This window comes from Rhinatrema bivittatum, chromosome 2, assembly GCF_901001135.1.
Source record: "Rhinatrema bivittatum chromosome 2, aRhiBiv1.1, whole genome shotgun sequence".
In the NCBI taxonomy this organism is placed as follows: Eukaryota; Metazoa; Chordata; class Amphibia; order Gymnophiona; family Rhinatrematidae; genus Rhinatrema; species Rhinatrema bivittatum.
In genome coordinates this window covers 463,966,160-463,986,686 of record NC_042616.1, presented here as the reverse complement: position 1 = coordinate 463,986,686, position 20,527 = coordinate 463,966,160, and the positions used below count along the sequence as shown (strand labels likewise).

General features: G+C 42.6%; 1 protein-coding gene across 1 annotated transcript in view; it reads left to right on the top strand.

The window, feature by feature from the left end:
• The window catches only part of PIGN (phosphatidylinositol glycan anchor biosynthesis class N), a 535,187-nt gene that overhangs the window by 319,432 nt on the left and 195,228 nt on the right, over positions 1–20,527 (top strand). Inside the window, 1 exon segment of the mRNA XM_029590493.1 lies at positions 10,464–10,603. Coding sequence (XP_029446353.1) covers positions 10,464–10,603 — 140 coding nt within the window.

Genomic DNA, 20,527 nt, shown 5'->3' with positions numbered 1-20,527 from the left:
ATTTAAATGACGAGCTCTATTTTCCAATAATTCTAAATGATGAGATGAAGATAATTGGTCTTTAACGACCATTACATTTAATTTTTGCATAGATTGTATATTTTTTTCATTTTCATTAACCTTTCTAGAGATCTCGTCATATTTTATCTGAGTTGACTGTAAATTCCCTTGATATTCAGAAGACATTAAGTCCATCTTTTTTTTTTCCAGTCTAGTCACGGCATTGCTCATACTTTTCACCGCATCCCATATTACCTCGAGAGTTACCTTTTCAGGCCTTGTTGTCATTCGCATGAGTTCTTCTAAATTCGAGGAAGAGGCACCCTCCTGCCCTGTCTCTTCTTCCTTACTTGGGATAAGTGGCTGGGCTGTCTGTTCCTCGTTGCTGCGTTGGACCGGAGGAGGTCTAATATCGGGGCTGAGGGACACCTCCTCTAGGAAGCTCCTCATATCTCCTTCCTGAGTAGCTCCAATGGATTCATCGACTCCCTTTTTTCCCAGCTGTGTCAAAAATTTTTGAATTTCCAGCTGCATTGAGGTAGAGGGCACAGGCTCTGGAGGGAAAACCCGAATTCTTCCCTTTCTCTTTGCAGGCATGATGAACTTAGGAAACTCTACTAATTTTTAACCTATGACACTCGTTCCTTATCCCCGAGAAAAAGAAAAAAAGAAATTCAATCAAAGTCAATCGAAGTCAGGCGAAGTTGGGCAAAGTCGCGCACGCCCAAGGGGTGCGCGCGGCTTCGGCGATGCGCCTGCTCTGTGACGCGCCGAAGGGGAGAGCGCTATTTATACAAAGTTCTTCCGGCGCCTCCTTCTGACGTCGGGTAGAGCCCGGCGTCCCGATCTCCCAAGCAAAGAAAAAAATACAGGAAATCAAACTTCTCACCAGGTAAGGAAATTCTCGAGTAGCCTCTGTTTCCACTACTTTTATGCCTGCCATTTTCCTGAGATGTCAAAGGGAGCCCACAGCTTCAAGAAGCTTTACTGATACTCTTGCAAGTTGTCCATCTTCTATCATTATGAAAAATGTTATTGCTACACTGGAAAGGTTATAATGTCTCCAGTTGTAGAATCTATTCAAGGATGTTGCATTGAAGTGTTCCTGCTGACATGAAACGCTTGCATCTACCTCATCAGGCAGGTTAGCCCACCTTAAATCCCAGGAAAAAGTCCTAGCTTGATAGCATAGTCTGCTGGGGATGTGACCCCAAGATTGGAGTAGCTGGCAAGGCGAGTCAGAGGAGTTCCAAATGGAATAGTGCCAGGGCATCTTCTGCCTGTGATGGCCACCTTCCTCTTGGGTTGAATCCTCAGGTGCTGGAGACTGGCAAGACTTAATAGGTCTTGAACAGGATTAAGAAGGAACGCAGTATGAAATAAAGCAGACTGGAAACAGGAGAACCAGATGAGATGAATCACAGGTGCAAAATTTGCGGATGACACAAAATTATGCAGAGTAGTTAAATCTCAAGCAGATTGTGATAAATTTTCGGAGGACTTTTTGAGACTGGAAGATTGGGCTTTCAAATGGCAGGTGAAATTTAATGTGGACAAATGCAAGGTGATGCATGTAAGGAAAAATAATCCTTCCTGTAGTTACACAATATTAGGTTGTATCTTAGGAGTTACCACCCAGGAAAGAGATCTAAGCATCATAGTGGAAATCATTGGCTCAGTGTGCTGTGGCGATCAAAAAAGTAAATGGAATGCTAGGAATTATTAGGAAGGGAATGGCAAATAAAATGGGGGATGTCATAATGCCTCTTTATCACTCCATGCTGAGACCGCACCTTGAATACTGTGTGCATTTCTGGTCACCACATCTCAAAAAAGATATAGTTGCACTGGAGAAAGTATAGAGAAGGGCGACCAAAATAATAAGGGGCATAGAACGGCTTCCCTATGAGGAAAGGCTTAAAGAAGTTAGGGCTGATCAGTTTGCAGAAGAGACAACTGAGGGGGGGATATGAAAGAGGTCTACAAAATCATGAAAGGTCTTGAACAAGTTAATGTAAATTGGTTATTTACTCTCTCAGATAATAGAAGGACTAGGGGACACTCCATGAAGTTAGCAAGTAGCTCATTTAAAACAAATCAAATAAAATTCTTTTTCACTCAGCACTTAGTTAAGCTCTGTAATTCATTGCCAGAGGATATGGTTATGGCAGTTAGTGTAACTGGGTTTAAAAAGGTTTGGATAAGTTCCTAGAGGAAAAATCCATAAACTGCTATTAATCAATAAGCAATAGTAGCCTGAGTTCTATTTCATATTCGGATACTTGCCAGGTACTTGCCAGGTCCATCAAGCCCAACATCCTGTTGGAAACAGGATGTTGGGCTTGATGGACCCTTGGTCTGACCCAGTATGGCATGTTTTTATGAATATGCTGGAGTCAACACAGTGAGACCAACTCTGGAACCAGAACTCCAGTGAAAAGGCTGGAAAATGAGGGGTAAGCTGTGGCAATCTGCTGTCTGGAAGCCTCAAACTTATATATATCCAGACCAGAAACAAGATGGCTGCAAAATGGAAATGCAGGCCCATAAAGACCTTTGCTGAAAGGAGGATAGAACTATCTATGAAAACCTTATAGTACCCCATTCCCCTTTTCAAGGATGTCCTCCAGACACTCTTAGCCTGTCTTGCAAGAAACCTTTTCAGAAAATGAGGTGCGTGAAAATCATTTGCATGAACCAGGAGTTTCTCCTTGGAGTCATAACTATTCCAATGAACCAGATACTGTGCTTTCTTTGGGAGCACCTTGGAATCTAGAATATCCTCTGTCTCGAATTCAGGTTGACCACTGATCAAGGCCCAGAACTGGCAGTGTCTAGCGAAAGGGTCCAATAAAGCTGCTTTCAATAAGGAAACATAAAATGAGGAAGAAATCTTAAGGGAATCAGAAAACTGGAGATGCATCATCACAGGATTGATTCTTTCTTTAATGGCATAAGGGCCTATAGATTTAGGGCCTAGCTTGGCACAGGGAAACTTCATATGTAGGTTCTTAGTTGACAACCAGACTTTATCACCCACTTGGTCCAGGGGTCAATAATGATTGTCTGCAAATTTCATCTGTCAAGTTGTGGATCTCTGCAAATTACTGCAGAACAGCATCCAGGTTCTCTGGAAATGCCAGACAGAGTCAACAGCTATAGGATCTTCAGGCAAGGACACAGGATGCCAACTGTAGATCATAGAGCAAGGAAATCCATTTACCGTAGATTCATTGACATAGTTATTGTGGGCAAACTCAGCTAGTAGAAACAAAACATTACAGGAACTGCACAGGGTCTTGACTGTCCCTCTCTGTCAGGCCATTAATCTGTAGGTGACACCCTGAAGAGAAGTGGAGTTTAATATCCAAACCCCCTCAGAAGGCCCTCCAAAACTTGGCAGTGAACTGAGACCCTAGATCTGAAACAATAAAAGTTGGGATCCCACGTAAGTGAACAATTGGTTTTATATTTATTTATTGATTTGATTTAGATTTTTATATTCCGCTTTTCAGCACTTCAAAGTGTACATCAAAGTGCATTACATTCAGGTACTATAGATATTTCCCTATCCCCACAAGGCTTACAATCTAATTTTGTACTCGAGGCAACAGAGGGTGAAGTGACTTGCCCAAGGTCACAGGGAGTGATAGCATGATTAGAACTCTGGTATTGCTGGGTGGTAGCCCACTGCTCTAACCACTGTAGTTCTGATAGCAGCTTGGGCATGGCCATGAAATGTACCATCCATAAAAAATGATCCACTGCCCCCAGGATCACCACACATTTGGATGAGATTAGAACATCCAAAATAAAGTCAATGGAAATGGATCCAAGGTATTGAAGAAACTGGGAGTGGTCATAATTCTCCAAAAGAGCTGTCAGAGGGGATCTTGGTTCTGGTACACACTACACTGGTCAAGATGTAAGTCTTATGATAATTACATAGGGATGGCCACCACAAGGTTCTAGAAATTAAGTTGCTTTCTTAATCCTTAGATGTACTGAGCTATGTCTCCATTTGAAAAAATCCATGCGACAATTATCCAAAATGAAAGTACTGCCAGACAGAATTTATGTCGAAATTCATGAGCAGTGGATTTTTGAGGAAATATTTCCTAGAGGTCACTCTTTGTGATATTCACCACAGTCTGAGAAGCTGGTATAATATGGCCCTAGATAGGTAAGGGAGAAGAGGACATAGCAGAATTCAAGAAAACATGGTACAAGCACAGAGGATCTCTGAGGAATAGGAAGGGACAATAAAACTGAACAGGAGATGTGGATGGGCAGACTGGTTGGGCCATGCATTCTTTATTTGCCATCAGGTTCTATATTTCTCTGTTTACAAATATGTACAAAATGACTTGCGCATGTACTTTTATGCGCACAACCCCAGAGTAATTTTCAAAAAGCCCAATTACATGCATTACATTTCTAATTGCTTTTGAAAATCACCCCAAATATATAGCCACTGTTATTGCTGTTAATAATTTTATATTTTCTTTTTCAATTCTTTGTAGTCTTGTTTTTAAGAAAAAAATATTCTTGCTATGATGATGAAATTAATGTTTTCATTAGTTAATTATTAAGTTTATATGTTTTGTCTATTGTACTAATGTGATTTTGTGTTATTTATTTTATTGTAATATTGTGTTTGTTTTATGTACGGTAGGACTGCCTGGAGCTGTATTCGCTAGGTGTCATAGAAATGTAAATTATAAATAAATAAAATAAAGTATTAAAGAGTAAAATGCCAAAGGCTTTATTTTTTGCCTGCTGCAAAATACCTGGCAGAACCCAAAAATAAATCTATTTCTTGTAACTCAGTCACAGGGATAGCAAAGGCTTTCCCTAGTCTGCCTGGCTAATAATGTTTTATGGGCTTTTCCTCCAGGAACTTGTCCAGACCTGTTTTAAATCTCACTATGCTAGTCATCTGGATCACATTCCTCAAGCAACTGATTCCACAGCTTGATTGCGTGTCGAGTAAAAAGATGCTTTCTACAATTTATTATAAATCTGCTGGTTGTTAGTTTCATGAAGTGTTCCACTGTTTTATCATCATTTGAAGGAGTAAATAACTGTCCATTCATAATTTTATAAACTTCTGCCATGTCCCCTTTCAGTCACCTTGTCACAGTGTGTGAGTCCTTTGGGCTGTGGCGAGATTGGTTCTGCCTGGCTGGTGAACCAGCTAGGCCCTACCCGACAGCAGCTAGGCCCCAGCCGACAAGGACTAGGCTTCACTTGTGCCAGTCTCTTCCCCCACTGGGTGAGCCCTTGGGATCCGAGGCTGGCAGGACTTAGGTGAGAATCCCATAGAGAGCAATTTAGGCAGTGTAGTATCCAGGCCAAGTTCAGGGCAGGCAGAGAGCAGACAACGTCAGTATCCAGACAGTGGTCAGGGCAGGTGGAGATCAAGCAACATCGGTATCCAAGCAGTGGTCAGAAAATGTCAGTATCCAGGCAGTAGTAAGAGTACCCGAGGTCAGATAGAGAAAGGAACAAGAAGAGGGCAGAAGAGGCAAGAGACTAGGTAGGGAGCAGGACCGGAACAAGGCAGGCAAGTCTGGAATGAGGCAGGCAGGAGCAAGACTGGAACAAGGCAGGCAAGACTGAAATGGTGAAGCAACATGCACTGCCTGCAGCAAGGCACAGCAGGAGGACCTGCTCCTCCTGAGGCTCCGGCTGGAAGCATGGCTAAGGATTAAATACCCAGCCGCACTGATGTCATTACAGGATGCCACCACTGGAGTTCCCACTGCAGGGCATACATGCATCTAAGGGGCAGCATGCTGGAGCAAGGTGGCTGACTTCAGGGGAACATGATGGTGTCTCTGCCATAGGTGAGACTCATAGTGTTCTGGGGTGAGTGAGGCTAATCGCAGGACCATTCTGTGACCGGCCAAATGTTACACATCTCTTTTCCAAGCTGAATAGCCCTAATCTGTGTAGCCTCTCTTTTTTAGGGGAGCCATTCCATCTCCACTTCCCTGCACCTTTTCTAGTTCTGCTATGTCCTTTTTGAGGTGTATTAAGAGTACCTCGCGTGGGAATGATCTGGCTAGCAGTCTTTGCAGGAATGGGATGAGCTGGTCTTGGCACATGCCTCTCCTGCCAAACCAATGCACCATCACATCATTTGGCACCAGACCCAAATGTGGCCCCAAAGCCCTTCCTTTCGTGCGGTGCTCTTCCCAGAACACAAAAGAATGTCCTGCGATCCACGCTATCCTTTGTTGCCAGAGAAGACCTGAAACAATACAGCAATACCATATTTGTTAACTCATTATGTGGACTGGTTATCACGATCCTGGTGGAATGGGGAGGGAGTTAGGTGGTTTGGAGGTCTCTTTTAGTGGTCTTATTGAGATGAGACTTGATTCAGGGGACTGCTGGTCTGCCTAATATAGGTCAGGTAGGCTGGGGATCTCCACATGCTGGATTGCTGTAACAGGAAACCCACTGCATCTATCGTAAACAAGTGTGTACCGATTTGCTCCGCCTGTAAGTGGCCACCTCCAGAGGTCGCTTGAGAATGACACTGAATTGGAACTTGCTCAGTGGCCATGAGTCTGCATATACTAGAAATCATGCCACTCCTTTTGCCCTGATGGCAGCAAAGCGTGTAGGGCAAGTAGACAGCCTCTCCACTGCAGCCAGCGTGACCACTACACTTCGACCTGTCTGATCCATTTTTGACCTCCTGATCCAGATTGTCAGCTTCCCGCCATCCAGCGAGACCTCTGAAGCATGCAAGCTCACTGACTCTCAGTGCTCCAAAGAAAGCCATGGTGAAGGTGGATTGGAACAGAGCAAGTTCGTACTCGCTCGCTACTACTGCTGGTAGGGCGTGCAAAAGCAAGTTGTCACGTACGATCAGTCTTTACTCATCAGGGGCTGTATTCTTGGCCTTGGCGATGACCTTCTTGACAGCGAATTCCTTAACTTGGTTGGGCCAATTCTGCGCCCTCGCAAAGAAGGAATAGCCTGCCATGATTGCCTGCACCAAACCCCTAGATGCTCCATCTCACCGAGCCTGAACCATGTAGTTAACTACCTAGATTGAAGACACCGGGCCTTGTCGTTGATCCGTGCTGCCCAAGAACTGCAAGACAACGTTTTACCCTCTCACATAGAATCGACAAGTTGATGGAGCGACGGATTCTTGCAGCAGCTCGAGTGCATCCTCGCTCCAATGGTCCAAAGGTGTTTCAGCACTGGTGATCCAGCCCTCTCTGCATTGGGCACCAGCCTCTGGAACTCTTCCCACTTACATCGAGAGAGACAGCAATCTCATTGTGTATACCTAGAATGTGCCGCACTTGTGCTACCACATTTAACTACAAACAACTTAGGACCATTTCCCTGAGTAATTTGGATACCGGGGTGCATTTTGCAGATTCACAGTTAATGATCTGACCCATAGCAAAGTTATCGCACCAAAACACCACCTTTCTATTTTCCAGGTGCTCGCCCCAAACGTGCAATACCACCACAGTCGGAAAGGGAGTGGATGCGACGAACCCACACCTTGTGGCTGTGCCCATTGGGTCTGCATGGCTGGCCATGGTCCATGCATGGCACCGCCTCCAAAGTGCCAGCCGGGAATAGTGGTTCCTGCGAAGAAACCAGGCGCACCTAGACCTACCCATGCTTGTCATCCTGAGAGCGAAACCTCAGCAGGCCTCCAAAAAGGAGGCTGTATGGGAGGCATAGAGGAAGGGGTGATGGGGAGGTTCCCCAGCTGAACTCTCTCAGGGGGGTGCCACCCACCCCCTAGCATCGCAGGGCCACCTGGGAAAGTTGGTGCATGATCCACAGGTATCCCCCCCAGCTGGCGGGAGGGCTGGCTACTGAGAGAACGGGTTCTCACCAATGCCTACAGCTCCCTTATTGCTGCCTTACCCCAGTCCTGTTTCCCCCGCTAAGCCCACCAAATCTGGCTGCACCCCCCCAAAACTTTTTACGAGTACCTGGTGGTCCAGTGGGGGCGTGGGGACCGATCTCCCGCTCTCGGGCCATCGGCGCCATTTTGGTTGCCACTCAAAAATGGCGCCAATGGCCCGATTAAAAAAAACCCCACCCGACCCTTTAAAGATGACCCATTAGCTTCTCCCACCCTCCCGATCCCCCCAAAACATTTTAAAATTACCTGGTGGTCTAGTGGTGGTCCCGGGAGCGATCTCCCGTTCTCGGGCCGTCGGCTGCCACTCATAAAGATGGCACCGATGGCCCTTTGCCCTTACCATGTGACAGGGTATCTGTGCCATTGGCCGGCCCCTGTCACATGGTAGGAGCACTGGATGGCCGGCGCCATCTTTATGAGTGGCAGCTGACGGCCCGAGAACGGGAGATCGCTCCCGGGACCACCACTAGACCACCAGGTAATTTTAAAATGTTTTGGGGGGATCGGGAGGGTGGGAGAAGCTAATGGGTCATCTTTAAAGGGTCGGGTGGGGTTTTTTTTAATCGGGCCATCGGCGCCATTTTTGAGTGGCAGCCAAAATGGCGCCGATGGCCCGAGAGCGGGAGATCGGTCCCCGCGCCCCCATTGGACCACCAGGTACTCGTAAAAAGTTTTAAAGATGGCGCCGGCCAGCCAGTGCTCCTACCATGTGACAGGGGCCGGCCAATGGCACGGATACCCTGTCACATGGTAAGGGCAAAGGGCCATCGGTGCCATCTTTATGATTGGCAGCCGACAGCCCGAGAACGGGAGATCACTCCCAGGACCACCACTAGACCACCAGGTAATTAAAAAATGTTTTGGGGGGATCGGGAGGGTGGGAGAAGCTAAGGGGTCATCTTTAAAGGGTCGGGTGGGTTTTTTTTTAATTGGGCCATCGGCGCCATTTTTGAGTGGCAGCCAAAATGGCGCCGATGGCCCGAGAGCGGGAGATCAGTCCCCGCGCCCCCACTGGACCACCAGGTACTCGTAAAAAGTTTTGGGGGGGTTTGGGGGGGGTGGGGGAAGGTAAGTGGTCAATTTTAAAGGGTCAGGCCTCACTAAAAAAAAATTAACAATGTGAATCGGAACCGATTCCGATTCACATCTCCAGCGATCAGATTTTTTTCCCCCTCCAGCCGAACCCGATCTTTAAGACGATCGGGCACACGATTCACATCTCTACTATTACCTACATGCAGTACTACATAATCAACAATAACCCATCCTACTCAGCAATTGTGCTGTTACTATGCATTATCCAAATACGTAAAATCTCACGCAGCAATTTAGCTTTTACAGTGCACGGCACAACTGCTTATTTAATTCCTACCGAGGACCTTGTTTTGCTGTAGCCAACAACTTCAATAGGGGATTGTTATGGAGGGACGGACATATGTTAAAGGATCAGTGGTATAATCCAGAGGGCTGTAGCATAAACCCCACCTTCCTTCGTCTGTGTGAATTCAGCATAGACCTTTCCAAAAGTCTCTTCATCGTTGAAAACAGTGAGAATTAAAGATGAACACAAAGAGAAAGGTGATGTCGTCCTGGCGTCTATATACACTTCCATCCATAATGGATAGAGACGGTCATTAAATTCATAGAAAATTTAAGATCCCCAGTCAGCAAAGGTAGAAAAAAAAGCTTTTTAATATTCAGTTTAGTGATAGGAATATGGGCAGTGATGTATATAATGTCATACATAGAATTTGTTTTAGGTAGGATGAGAAATAAATATTTTTTTAGGGAAAATGGGCTTTTCTCTCTCATATTTTATACATAGTAGTTGCAGTATATGGTATACAGGTAGCTATAGTGAAGAAAATGTGCTAGAGATTACAAAATTTCTTAAGTCTGTTTCAACATTGAAAAATGCAGAACCACATAACTGCATTATTTATGGCAAGCCCTTTCAGTATTGAAATAGAGACCAAAGAAAATGTGTTAAATAGTTGTATGGTTCTTCAACTTTCAGCAGTGAAATGGACTGGAGAAAATTGATAAGATTCAACCATAAAACCTTATCTTTCAGTAGTGAATAAAGAAAGATGTAAGAAAATATTAATTTGTTTATTTACTTTTCTTGTTCTCTCTCCAAGATCTCAAAAGGGGGTCACCCCCCTCGGTCAGCAGCGTGAGCAAGAACTCGTAATGTGCCCCCAGCACAAAAAATATTTCCCACCCTTGTTTTATAGGATAGAAATTTTAAGTATGTGGATGTACAAGTTTGAACTTTTCTAGTAGATGGTGGATTTCAGCCTCTCTTTTTGAATCAAACCTAAATTATTCTGCCTGTCCACCAGCATCACTCATGCATGTTTTAAAATGTGTTTCATTAATTTTGTAAGCAGTATCACTTCAGATAGTCACGCACATCCTGCCTTCTCAGCTGCCTGCTAAAATGTAATTGTGTTCATCAGATCTGATACATGAGAAATAGCATCAAGAATATATCAATACTTTAGTTACTACTATATTAAAAATGTTTTTTGGTGATTGTACTTTTCAGGTATCAACTGCTGTTCTCTCATATGGCTTTGCTACAGCTGGCATGTTCATAGCCGCCTTCCTGCTAATTCAGACCTGCCCCTGGACGTATTATATATATTGCCTGTTACCCGTTCCAGTCTGGTATGCTGTTGTAAGAGAGTAAGTAACGCCGCCAGTTTGCTTTTTTGGCAACGCTTTTCTTCTGATTTCTGTTTTTCTGATAACTCAGTACTTCAGGAGAATTTGTTGTTGAAATAATTAATTAAAGAACATTTGTTGTTTTCCAAATATTATAGAATTTTGACAAAACTCAGCTTGTTTTACATATTTTTTTAATGTCCTAACGCCTTCTCTCCATGATAAGACAGATGCGCAGTTTGAATTTAATATATGTTACATTTCTCTGGTTATATCTGATGTTCTAATGTTTTTGATTTTACAGGATTCTTAGCAGGTTGCGATACATTTTATTGGATCTGTTTAACAGTAATACAAAACTGCTGTAGTACATGAACATTCAAGTCCACATGCGTCACTTTTTCACATTTTCAGAAGAGACATAAATGGTCTCAAGCTTATGTGCTATAACTTTTTATTCTTTGTCCAATTATAAGTATCACAACCTGCAAAGTTTTTTGTTTTTTTTTTCTCCAGGACTTATACAGCTACAAGAATTCCTCCCCGTAGAATGATCTTATAAGCAAATCATTTTGAACTTTTAATACAAACATTTTCCCATATTTTATATAGGCTACCTGGAAGTTAAAAGCAACTAGAGTAGCTCAGTGTGTAAGGGTTTTGAAAATCTGAGACTTCCCATAGGTAGTCCTGTATAAAGGACAGAAAGAGATATTTTACCTTTGAGTTCATCTTTTCTGCTTTAGTTGTGCACTTCTGAGAAAACTGGCTTTCAGATTTTGGAAAGATAAAACATATACCAAGAGGAAGCAGTATGCCTAAGGTCAAAAGGGGCAGGTGTAGAGGAAAAAGAGAGTAAACAATTCCTGAATATAGTTCATGTGCAGATGATTTAATTTACCTTTAGAAGTGAGATCTAGTACTGTGGCACTTTCCACACACTGTTTGACCCTGATCTTCTTTATTATAGAGGTTTGAATCAAGCCCTGTAATTTCAGTTAAAGTTAAGCAATAAGGCGCGGATTTTAAAAGCCTGCTCGCCTATTTTCCATAGGCCTGCCGGCGCACACAGAGGCCCGGGACTCGCGTAAGTCCCGGGGTTTTTTGTCGGGGGCGTGTCGGGCGGGGACGATCGACGCGGCGTTTTGGGGCGGGGTGGGCCCGGGGGCGTGGTTTCGGCCCGGGGCGGTCCGGGGGCATGGCCGCCCCCTCCGGAACCGCCCCCAGGTCGCATCTCGGCGCACGTGGATTTACTTCTCCCTCCGGGAGGTGTAAATCCGTGGACAAAGGTAGGGGGGGGCTTAGACAGGGCCGGGTGGGTGGGTTAGGTAGAGGAAGGGAGGGGAAGGTGAGGGGAGGGCGAAAGAGAGTTCCCTCCGAGGCCGCTCCGATTTCGGAGCGGCCTCGGAGGGAACGGATGCAGGCTGCGCGGCTCGGCACGCGCCGGCTGCCCAAAATTGGCAGCCATGCGCGCGCCAATCCAGGATTTTATAAGATATGCGCGGCTACGCGCGTATCTTATAAAATCTAGCATACTTTTGTTGGCGCCTGGTGCGCCAACAAAAGTACGCGAACGCGCATTTTTTAAAAATCTACCCCACAGTTTGTAAGATTATAAAGCTCTTGTTTCCAAGTAAATAATTGTAGTAAACAAAGGAAGGAAAAATGCCAAATACCAGCTAAATTATGATCATATGTAGTAAAGCTTTTTCTGAGACATCAACCATTTTTCAAGCATTAAAAAGCTTTAAGAAATATTTGAAAAAGTAGATGGAATTACTGTGTATGTTATGATTTTTGGAATACTTCATATGCAGATAATCGCCTGGACTGAAAAATAGAAATGCAGGATGTGATGGCAGATATAATAATTGCAAAGCTACCCAGTCTGCGGACTGTTCTTTCTTGCAGTCCTGCAGATCATACTGAATCTATGGCTTTACCCTCCCTTCCTCACTAATCTTCTGCATTTGTTCCTTGCCGTCTTGAATATATAATGCTTTACTTAACATCTCAACCTGAAGGCTGTTCCATTTATTCCACGTACTTTTTGTGAAGAAAAATATTTTCTTATGTTCCTCTTGACTCTGTTCCTGCTTTTAGCTTCCCATTTACCACATTGTTTTAGAGGTTTCCTTCCAATGAACATACTTGCTTCATGTGTAGTATTTATATCCTTGAGGACTTTAAATATCCCTGATACCTTTTGCCTCCCTTCTCTTTGGTAGGGTATATACATATTTAAGTGTTCAAGTCTCACGCCATAGGGCTTATGGTACCAACTGTTGCACCATTTTAGTCGCTGTCCTCTGAATGGTCTCTACTCTTTCTATCCATTTTTAAATGTGGCCTCCAAAACTGACACCACATCCGTGATATCTGCAGAAGCATTATTGCCACCTATTGATTCCTGGTCCCTGATAAACAACCTGTAGTGAATGAATGTTCAAGCTGACCTATAGTTAAAGCTGAAAATTTGCCATGACAAATTTTGAAAAAAATCAGTTTGTCATGGTAAATCTCTGAAGGTTATAGAAGTATTGGGCACTGATCTGTTTTCAGTAATAAAGCTGTTTTTTGTGCGGTTTATAAAAGAACATAAGACTTGCCATACTGGGTCAGACCAAAGGTCCATCAAGCCCAGTGTTCTGTTTCCAACAGTGGCCAAGCCAGGTCACAAGTACCTGGCAGGACCCCAAGGGGTAGATAGAGTCCAACCTGCTTATCCCAAGAATAAGCAGTAGATTTCTGCAACTCTTCCTTAATAATGGTTACAGGACTTTTCCTCCAGGAACTTGTCCAAACCTTTTTAAATGCAACTACACTAATAGCTTTCACCACATCCTCTGGCATTAAATTCCAGAGCTTAATTATGCATTGAGTAAAAAAATATTTTTTCTTATTAGTTTTAAATGTATTACCTAGTAACTTCATCGTGTGTCCCTGGTCTTTGTACTTTTTGAAAGAGTAAACAACTGATTAATGTTTACTCATTCCATTCCACTCATTATTTTATAGACCTCTAACATATCACCCCTCAGCTGTCTTTTCTCCAAGCTGAACAGTGCTAAACTCTTTAGCCTTTCTTCATAAGGAATTGTTCCATCCGCTTTATCATTTTGGTTGCCCTTCTCAGTACCTTTTCTAATTCTGCTATAACTTTTTTGAGATGAGGTGACCCAAACTGCACACAATACTCAAGAAGAGATTGCACCATGGAGCGATACATAGGCATTATAATATTCTCTATTTTATTCTCCATTCCTTTCCTAATATCCCAGTATTCTATTTGCTTTCTTGGCTGCTGCTGCACACTGAACAGATTTCAATGTATTTTCAGTGATGACACCGAGATCCTTTTCCTGAGTGGTGACTCCTAATGAGGAACCTTGCATTATGAAGCTATAATTTGGGTTACTCCTTCCTAAGTGCATCACTTTGCATTTGTCTACATTAAATTTCATTTGCCATTTGCATGCCCATTCTCCCAGTTTTGCAATGTCCTATTTCATTTTCTCACAATCCTCTTGCGATTTAACAATTTTGAATAATTTTGTGTCAACGGCAAATTTGATCACCTCACTTGCTGTTCCCATTTCCAGGTCGTTTATAAATATATTAAAAAGAAGTAGTCCCAGAACAGATCCCTGGGGCACTCCACGATTCACCTTTTTCCATTGGGAAAATTTACCATTTAGCCCAACTCTCTATTTTCTATCTTTCAATCAGTTGGCAATCCACAATAGGACACTACTCCCCCTCCCATGAATTTCTAGTTTCCTAAGAAGTCTCTCGTGAGGGACTTTGTCAACTGTTTTCTGGAAATCCAGATACACTATATCAACTGTCTCATCTTTATCCACATGTTTATTTACGCCCTCAAAAAAAAAAAAAAAAGCAAATTTGTGAGGCAAGACTTCCCTTGGCTAAATCCATGTTGACTTTGTCCCATTAAACTAAGCATACATATATGTTCAGCAATTTTGTTCTTTATGATAGTTTCTACCGTTTTGCCTGGCACAGAAGTCGGACTCACTTGTCTTTAGTTTGCTGATCACCTCTTGATCCCTTTTTAAAAATTGGCGTAACACTGGCAACCCTTCAGTACACAACACATGTCTTTAAAATGGAAGCTTTGTAAAATTTAAATAACGACATAAAGAAAGAAATTATTTTACCATTAGTTGGCTACTTTCATACTAAAAGAAATCACTGAAAAAAAGGGAAATGGACAAATCAGAGAAATAAATGTAAAATTTAAAAAATCACGTAGCATGGTAGAAAATATCAAACATATTGTCCATTCTTTGACATAAAGTCCTAAGAAGAGCAGATGGTAATTATTGGCTCTTACCCTACCCAGCAGTCTGTTGGCACTGCCATTATCCTGCTGACTTCAGCTCTGCCTGTTATTGTTCAACAGAATGCAAAGGATAATGGCTGTCTTTCTGCTGCTGGTCTTTTATAGTGAACTCCCTAACCCTGGCCACTTACCATGATCGTATTTATTTAGAATTTTTTATATTCCGCTTTTCGCACTTTTTTCAGCACTTCAAAGCGGATTACGTTCAGGTACTGTAGGTATTTCCCTATCCCCAGAGGGCTTTTCCCTCTCCTAAGTATTTTTCGTGCTTTCACCCCCACCCCACCCCCATCTCCTGTAAGGGGCAGTTACAGAGTAGCAGAGGGCTATTCTCTGCTGAAGCTAGAAGGCAGCAAATCTTAGCCAGCCTGCTGCCCTTAAATGTTTTGCTGCCCTAGGCACAGACATCATTTTTCCACTAAAAACAACCTGGTCAGCTCCGTTACAGTTTGCATCACTCTGGCTTCATTCCATTAGAGCTTGGCTCTCACACAGTAATTTTTCTATAAATTTACAAAAAAGCTGGCGGCATACTATTAGGCCGTTCTTTCACCTGTCTAGTTCCATCAACTTTTGAATTTGAGAACCAAACTGTAAACAAAGTGCGTAATTTGGAAGTTATGCTTGATCCAACACTGTTCATGCAAAGTGCCTTTGCAAAACTTAAAATGCTCCGTCACCTCAAGCCTTTTCTCGATCCATCTAACTCTTTAGAGCAGTATTGCAATCACTGGCATTATCATCATTAGATTATTGTAAAGTTTTATGCATGGGTATTCCAAAAAATACTATTAGATCACTCCAGATTGTACAAAACTCTGCAGCTTGACTTTCAACAGGTACCAAGATCTGTGATTATATCACACTGGTCCTCAAGTTCCTACACTGGCTGCATGTTAAGTTCACTGTTGCATTTTGTCTGACTTATGTATGTAACGATGTACTCCGCTCTGAAATTTGGAAGATGCGGGAAAGAAGTAAATTTAAATAAATAAATAATGGGTGACTATTGACAGATGCAGAGCTGGTCATGATAAGAAAACCATTAATACCATTTGGGGGATATTTGGACCCCATAAATCGACATTTGTGCAATTCTGGGGTCATTTTGGACCACAACCCAGGTATCCTATTGCTCACCCCGGCCGTGCTAAGGCCACTGCTGGGCCTGCTCACCTCTCTCTTTCCTCCGGAGGTCCCGGTCCCTCCTCGCCGGCATGCGCATGTTATAAAATCGGGCGTACATTTGTGCATGCCGGGTAGTGCACACAAATGTACCCCGCGCGCGTACCTTTTAAAAGCTGCCCCAAACAGAACACAACTTTGTGCTAGTTAACTGCTCTCCACGCAAATATTTTCCAATCCTCATAACACCTACAAGATCTGTAGCCTGCTAGTTTGGAGCAGACAACAAAACAGGTCCTTTTTCTCTCAGTAAGAGCATAACATGGGCAAGGCGGGTCATAAGGCATTCTATCCTAAACCCCATTTCCCCAAAGCAAAACACAGAACACCAAATTGGAAATTAACATGGCCACAGTTTATTAACTCTGTCCCGATGGAGAAGTGAGTTGAAGCATGGCATCCTCGAAGAGGAACGGGAGGCAATTTGATAGATTATAATTAGTTATACATTGCTGCAACATTTCTTGGGCACAATTCTTCCCTTCTATACATTGGCTCTTGATGAAGCAACATAGTTGCGAAACATTGGCCGTTGTCGAGCCATTAACGGGATAAAAATAAATATAAACATTGATATTATTTGAAATTTAAAGGATGAAACACACTTGAAAACATAGCAAATTGAACAAAACTGCAGATGATTAAGTAGTCAGAGCGGCCTTGGTGTAATAAGGCACGTTGTCAGGCTTGCTGATGCGGTTATCATTAATAACAAAAAACGAAAAATACAAAAAAAATTAGTCAATAAATAACTATCGATATGAGTGGTGATTTTTTGGATGTAAGTTGGCAGATTCCTTTTGTGTTTATTTTATTATCACCGTTTATTAACAGCATTATACCCGAGCCTACTAACATAAAATATCAACTACCCCCTCCAAATCCACCAGGCCGTATGCCACCACACCCCAGTGACATACTGTAATATTCCTCCCCCACTCCCGACTGTCCATCAACCAGCGGCACCCCCACCACATACCCTGCCATATTTCAGCAGGAAGCACTCACAGCAGTGCCAAGACCACACAGCAGAGCTGCCACCCGTGCCCCCCTCATGTTTCCCCCAAGTGCAAAACTCCTTCGGCTAACAATAAACCAACTTAGGCTCGGGTTTACCCCATAACTGTGACAAGCCCCAACAACATACCATGCAAATACAGCCCCAAAAGATGAGAAGGAGGGTGGGAGAAAAATTCTGCCCATTGCCACAACAGCCGCCAGGATCTGAGGTAAGAAACACACCTCGATCCAGGTGGAAAAATAAACTGACAAAAACAACTCTCCCCTTCCTATAAACCCGCTGAATCTATATTATATTGTTACCGTACTATGATGGCACATGTATATTTTGTAATCTATACCACTCACATTTTTTATCGTGCCTATATGTAAACCGTTGTGATGGTTAACCAACTTAACGACGGTATAGAAGAGTTTTAAATAAATAAATACATAAATAAAATCTCAGAAATACATATTAATGAAAAGAACAGATAAAATCATTAGGAAAAAGCTATTTGAAATAGATGGCATTTTAGATTCTCCCCAAAAATCTTACAGTCCTTATCAGGATGGCCGAGCAAATCCTCTGGGTTAGAGCAGTAAACCACGCTGACTCCAGCCTTTTCTAATGCAATATTCACTTTTATTCACACAAGCATACATTAAATGTTGACAATCACTGCCTACCTTTGCAGTATTCTTGCAGTTTGAGCTTGCATACAGATTAGCAAACTGCCTTCCCTCAAGACAGTGTGACTTCAGTACTCACAATGTTTCTTAGGGAGGGTCAGGAGCTCCTATTCCTGGAGACATGGAGTCCTCCTGAACCCAGCTGGGCTTATACTCCCATCCTGTCCCAGCTAGTCATGCCCTCTGGACTTTCTCCTGCCCCATAGTGTCCTGCCCACAGAGTTCTCTCCCTCTGTGGGAGTTAAGGTAGACCAGGCATCTAACCTGCTCCCGCACAGGCAAGAAGAGGGGAACAACAGGGAAACTACATCACAGTCCTCTATTTCCTGAAGCTCAGAGGCAAACTGTTCCATAGAACTGGCCTGCTACTGAAAAAGCATGGTTACAGGTAACTTGAAGATAAAATTCTATAAAAGACGGGACATTCAACAGCTGCCTTTCTGCAGAATGGGATGACTGAGATGGTATATATTTAGCAAGTTCAATTGCAAGGTAGATGGGACCTCCCCTGAAGAGCCTTATAAACAAGAGTGAACATCTTAAACACATGTTGCAGAATAGGCAGCCCATGCAATTGTTTTAAGATTGGAGTAATATGATCCTCAACAGAACAAGAAACAATTAATCATGCTGTGGCAGTTTGTAGAAACTGTGAGGCCTTAAGTGAATATTCTGGCAAGCTTACAATAGGCAATTGCAATAATCCACAGATGTTAAGATGAAAGCCTGAACAACCATGCAAAAGATATTCTTAGGTAGAATGTAGCACAGTGTTCTTATCGTAAGTTTAAAAAAATGCTGATTTTATGAAAGCATTTAACTGTGGCGTGAAGTATATTTGAGAATCAAATAATATTGTTAAGTTTTGAATGGTGTCAACAAATAGAAGTGAAGGACAATCAACTGCCAGATTGGTCAGTTCTTCAGTTATTGGTATCTGACTAACCCACATTGCTTCTGTTCTAGCAAGATATAAAAACAAATTGTTTTGTCATAACCAGGAAATGACAGCAGTCAGACAATTTAAAATAGACTCAGTAGTCAAGGATAAATTGTTTCTGACAGGAAAAAGTAACTATATTCTTGGCATATACTTTAAAATTTAAGTTTATAGGTGGAGAGAGTGGTACATAAAGGTGGAAGATAACGTTGAGCAAAACTAAGGATAGAGCAGCGCCTTGTGGGACTCCTGAAGAAACCAGTTTCTAGATAAAATATTGTTGTCCTATCCGAACTACTGGTGATGGTCTGACAAGTATGATCGAAACCATCTCACCACACTTTCTGCCATCCCAAATGAAAACAACTTATCTAGCAGGATAGTGTCAAATGCAGCCAAAATATCTAGGGAAAACATGATTACTGACCCCCTTTATCAAGGTAGCGCAGCATATAGTCAGCTAAAAAGACAAATAATGTTTCTGAACTGTGCTTACTACAAAAGCTGCACAAAACTAAAATGGGCACGCATCAAGAGAACAAAAAGACAACGTAAGCTTTGTCAAAACCCCTTCTATTTCAGTGGAAACAATACTTTAGAAATGTTCCCAAAGTATCAGGACACGGTCTTGAGATGGGATAGCTATAAGCGCAACCATATTGGAAGAAGAATCTTAAAACTTGTCCACCTTCTCAGAGTGAAATGTTTGCAATTGTTCACAATCAATACTTAGAACCTGCCATTAATGTCTCAGAGGGATACACAAGGCTTCTAATTATTATGATCAATTCCCAGGATGGTTAAAACAAGATTGTAATTGTGAGGTATAGAAATCTATTTAGACATCTCAAAAGCATATCTCTGTGCTTCCCAGGCATGGTGGTACTCATTCTTATGAATGGAGTTCTGATCGGCCTGGTCAGATCAATGGCTATCCCAGCTGATCAAGGAACAGGCACTGTCTTTCTTGAGGTAGTCCTCTGTTCCAAGCAGGTTGATTTCACATCCAAATAAAGCTGATATTTGCACCAACATCAATCAAATTGAAAAACATTGTCATTGGCCACCTGTTTGTTATTGTCCATATTAAGTTATTATCTTTCCTCTCCAACAATTTTTGTCGAAGTATATTAATTATAGAAACATTACTGCTTTTAGGTATCCTGGGCACATATGAAATTGAGATGAGATCCCCATTAAAAGATGGATGATAATTTTTTCTCTTTTGGGATCAGGCTGTATTTCATTTTAAATGTTAGCCTTGTTTCTCCTGATGGTGCCCAGGTAGTTAAGGTTTTAACTTAGCAATGTTTCTGCCACATCTGTGCTGAAGAAACATTTATCATCCACAATATTCCTTCCTGATTTGCACCGGGGCTGAACAGTTTTTTATACAACATGGCTACCTAACTGCTGTTCTTCTCCAGCTTGTTTGCCCAAGTAAATATCCCTTCTCTGAGCCATCTCTGAGCACCACTAAATCCTGATGTCATATTTTGAGGGTTTGCTGGGCATTTACTGTCTAAAGCTGTGCTATCAGCTTTCCACAGTGTATCCCTAGCACATATTTTCAAACGTCCTCCACAAACAGTATCCACAAATCATGTAAGGCAGCTCTCCTTTCCTCTTGCATAACTTTATTATAAAAATGCATGCGCTTTGCTATTTATTAGAATCTTTCCAGACTCACTGTGGCACAAAAACAAGGACGTTCTATGAGTAGAGAGAACCACTCTTGCTTGGTTTTGTGGCCTCCATGGAACAA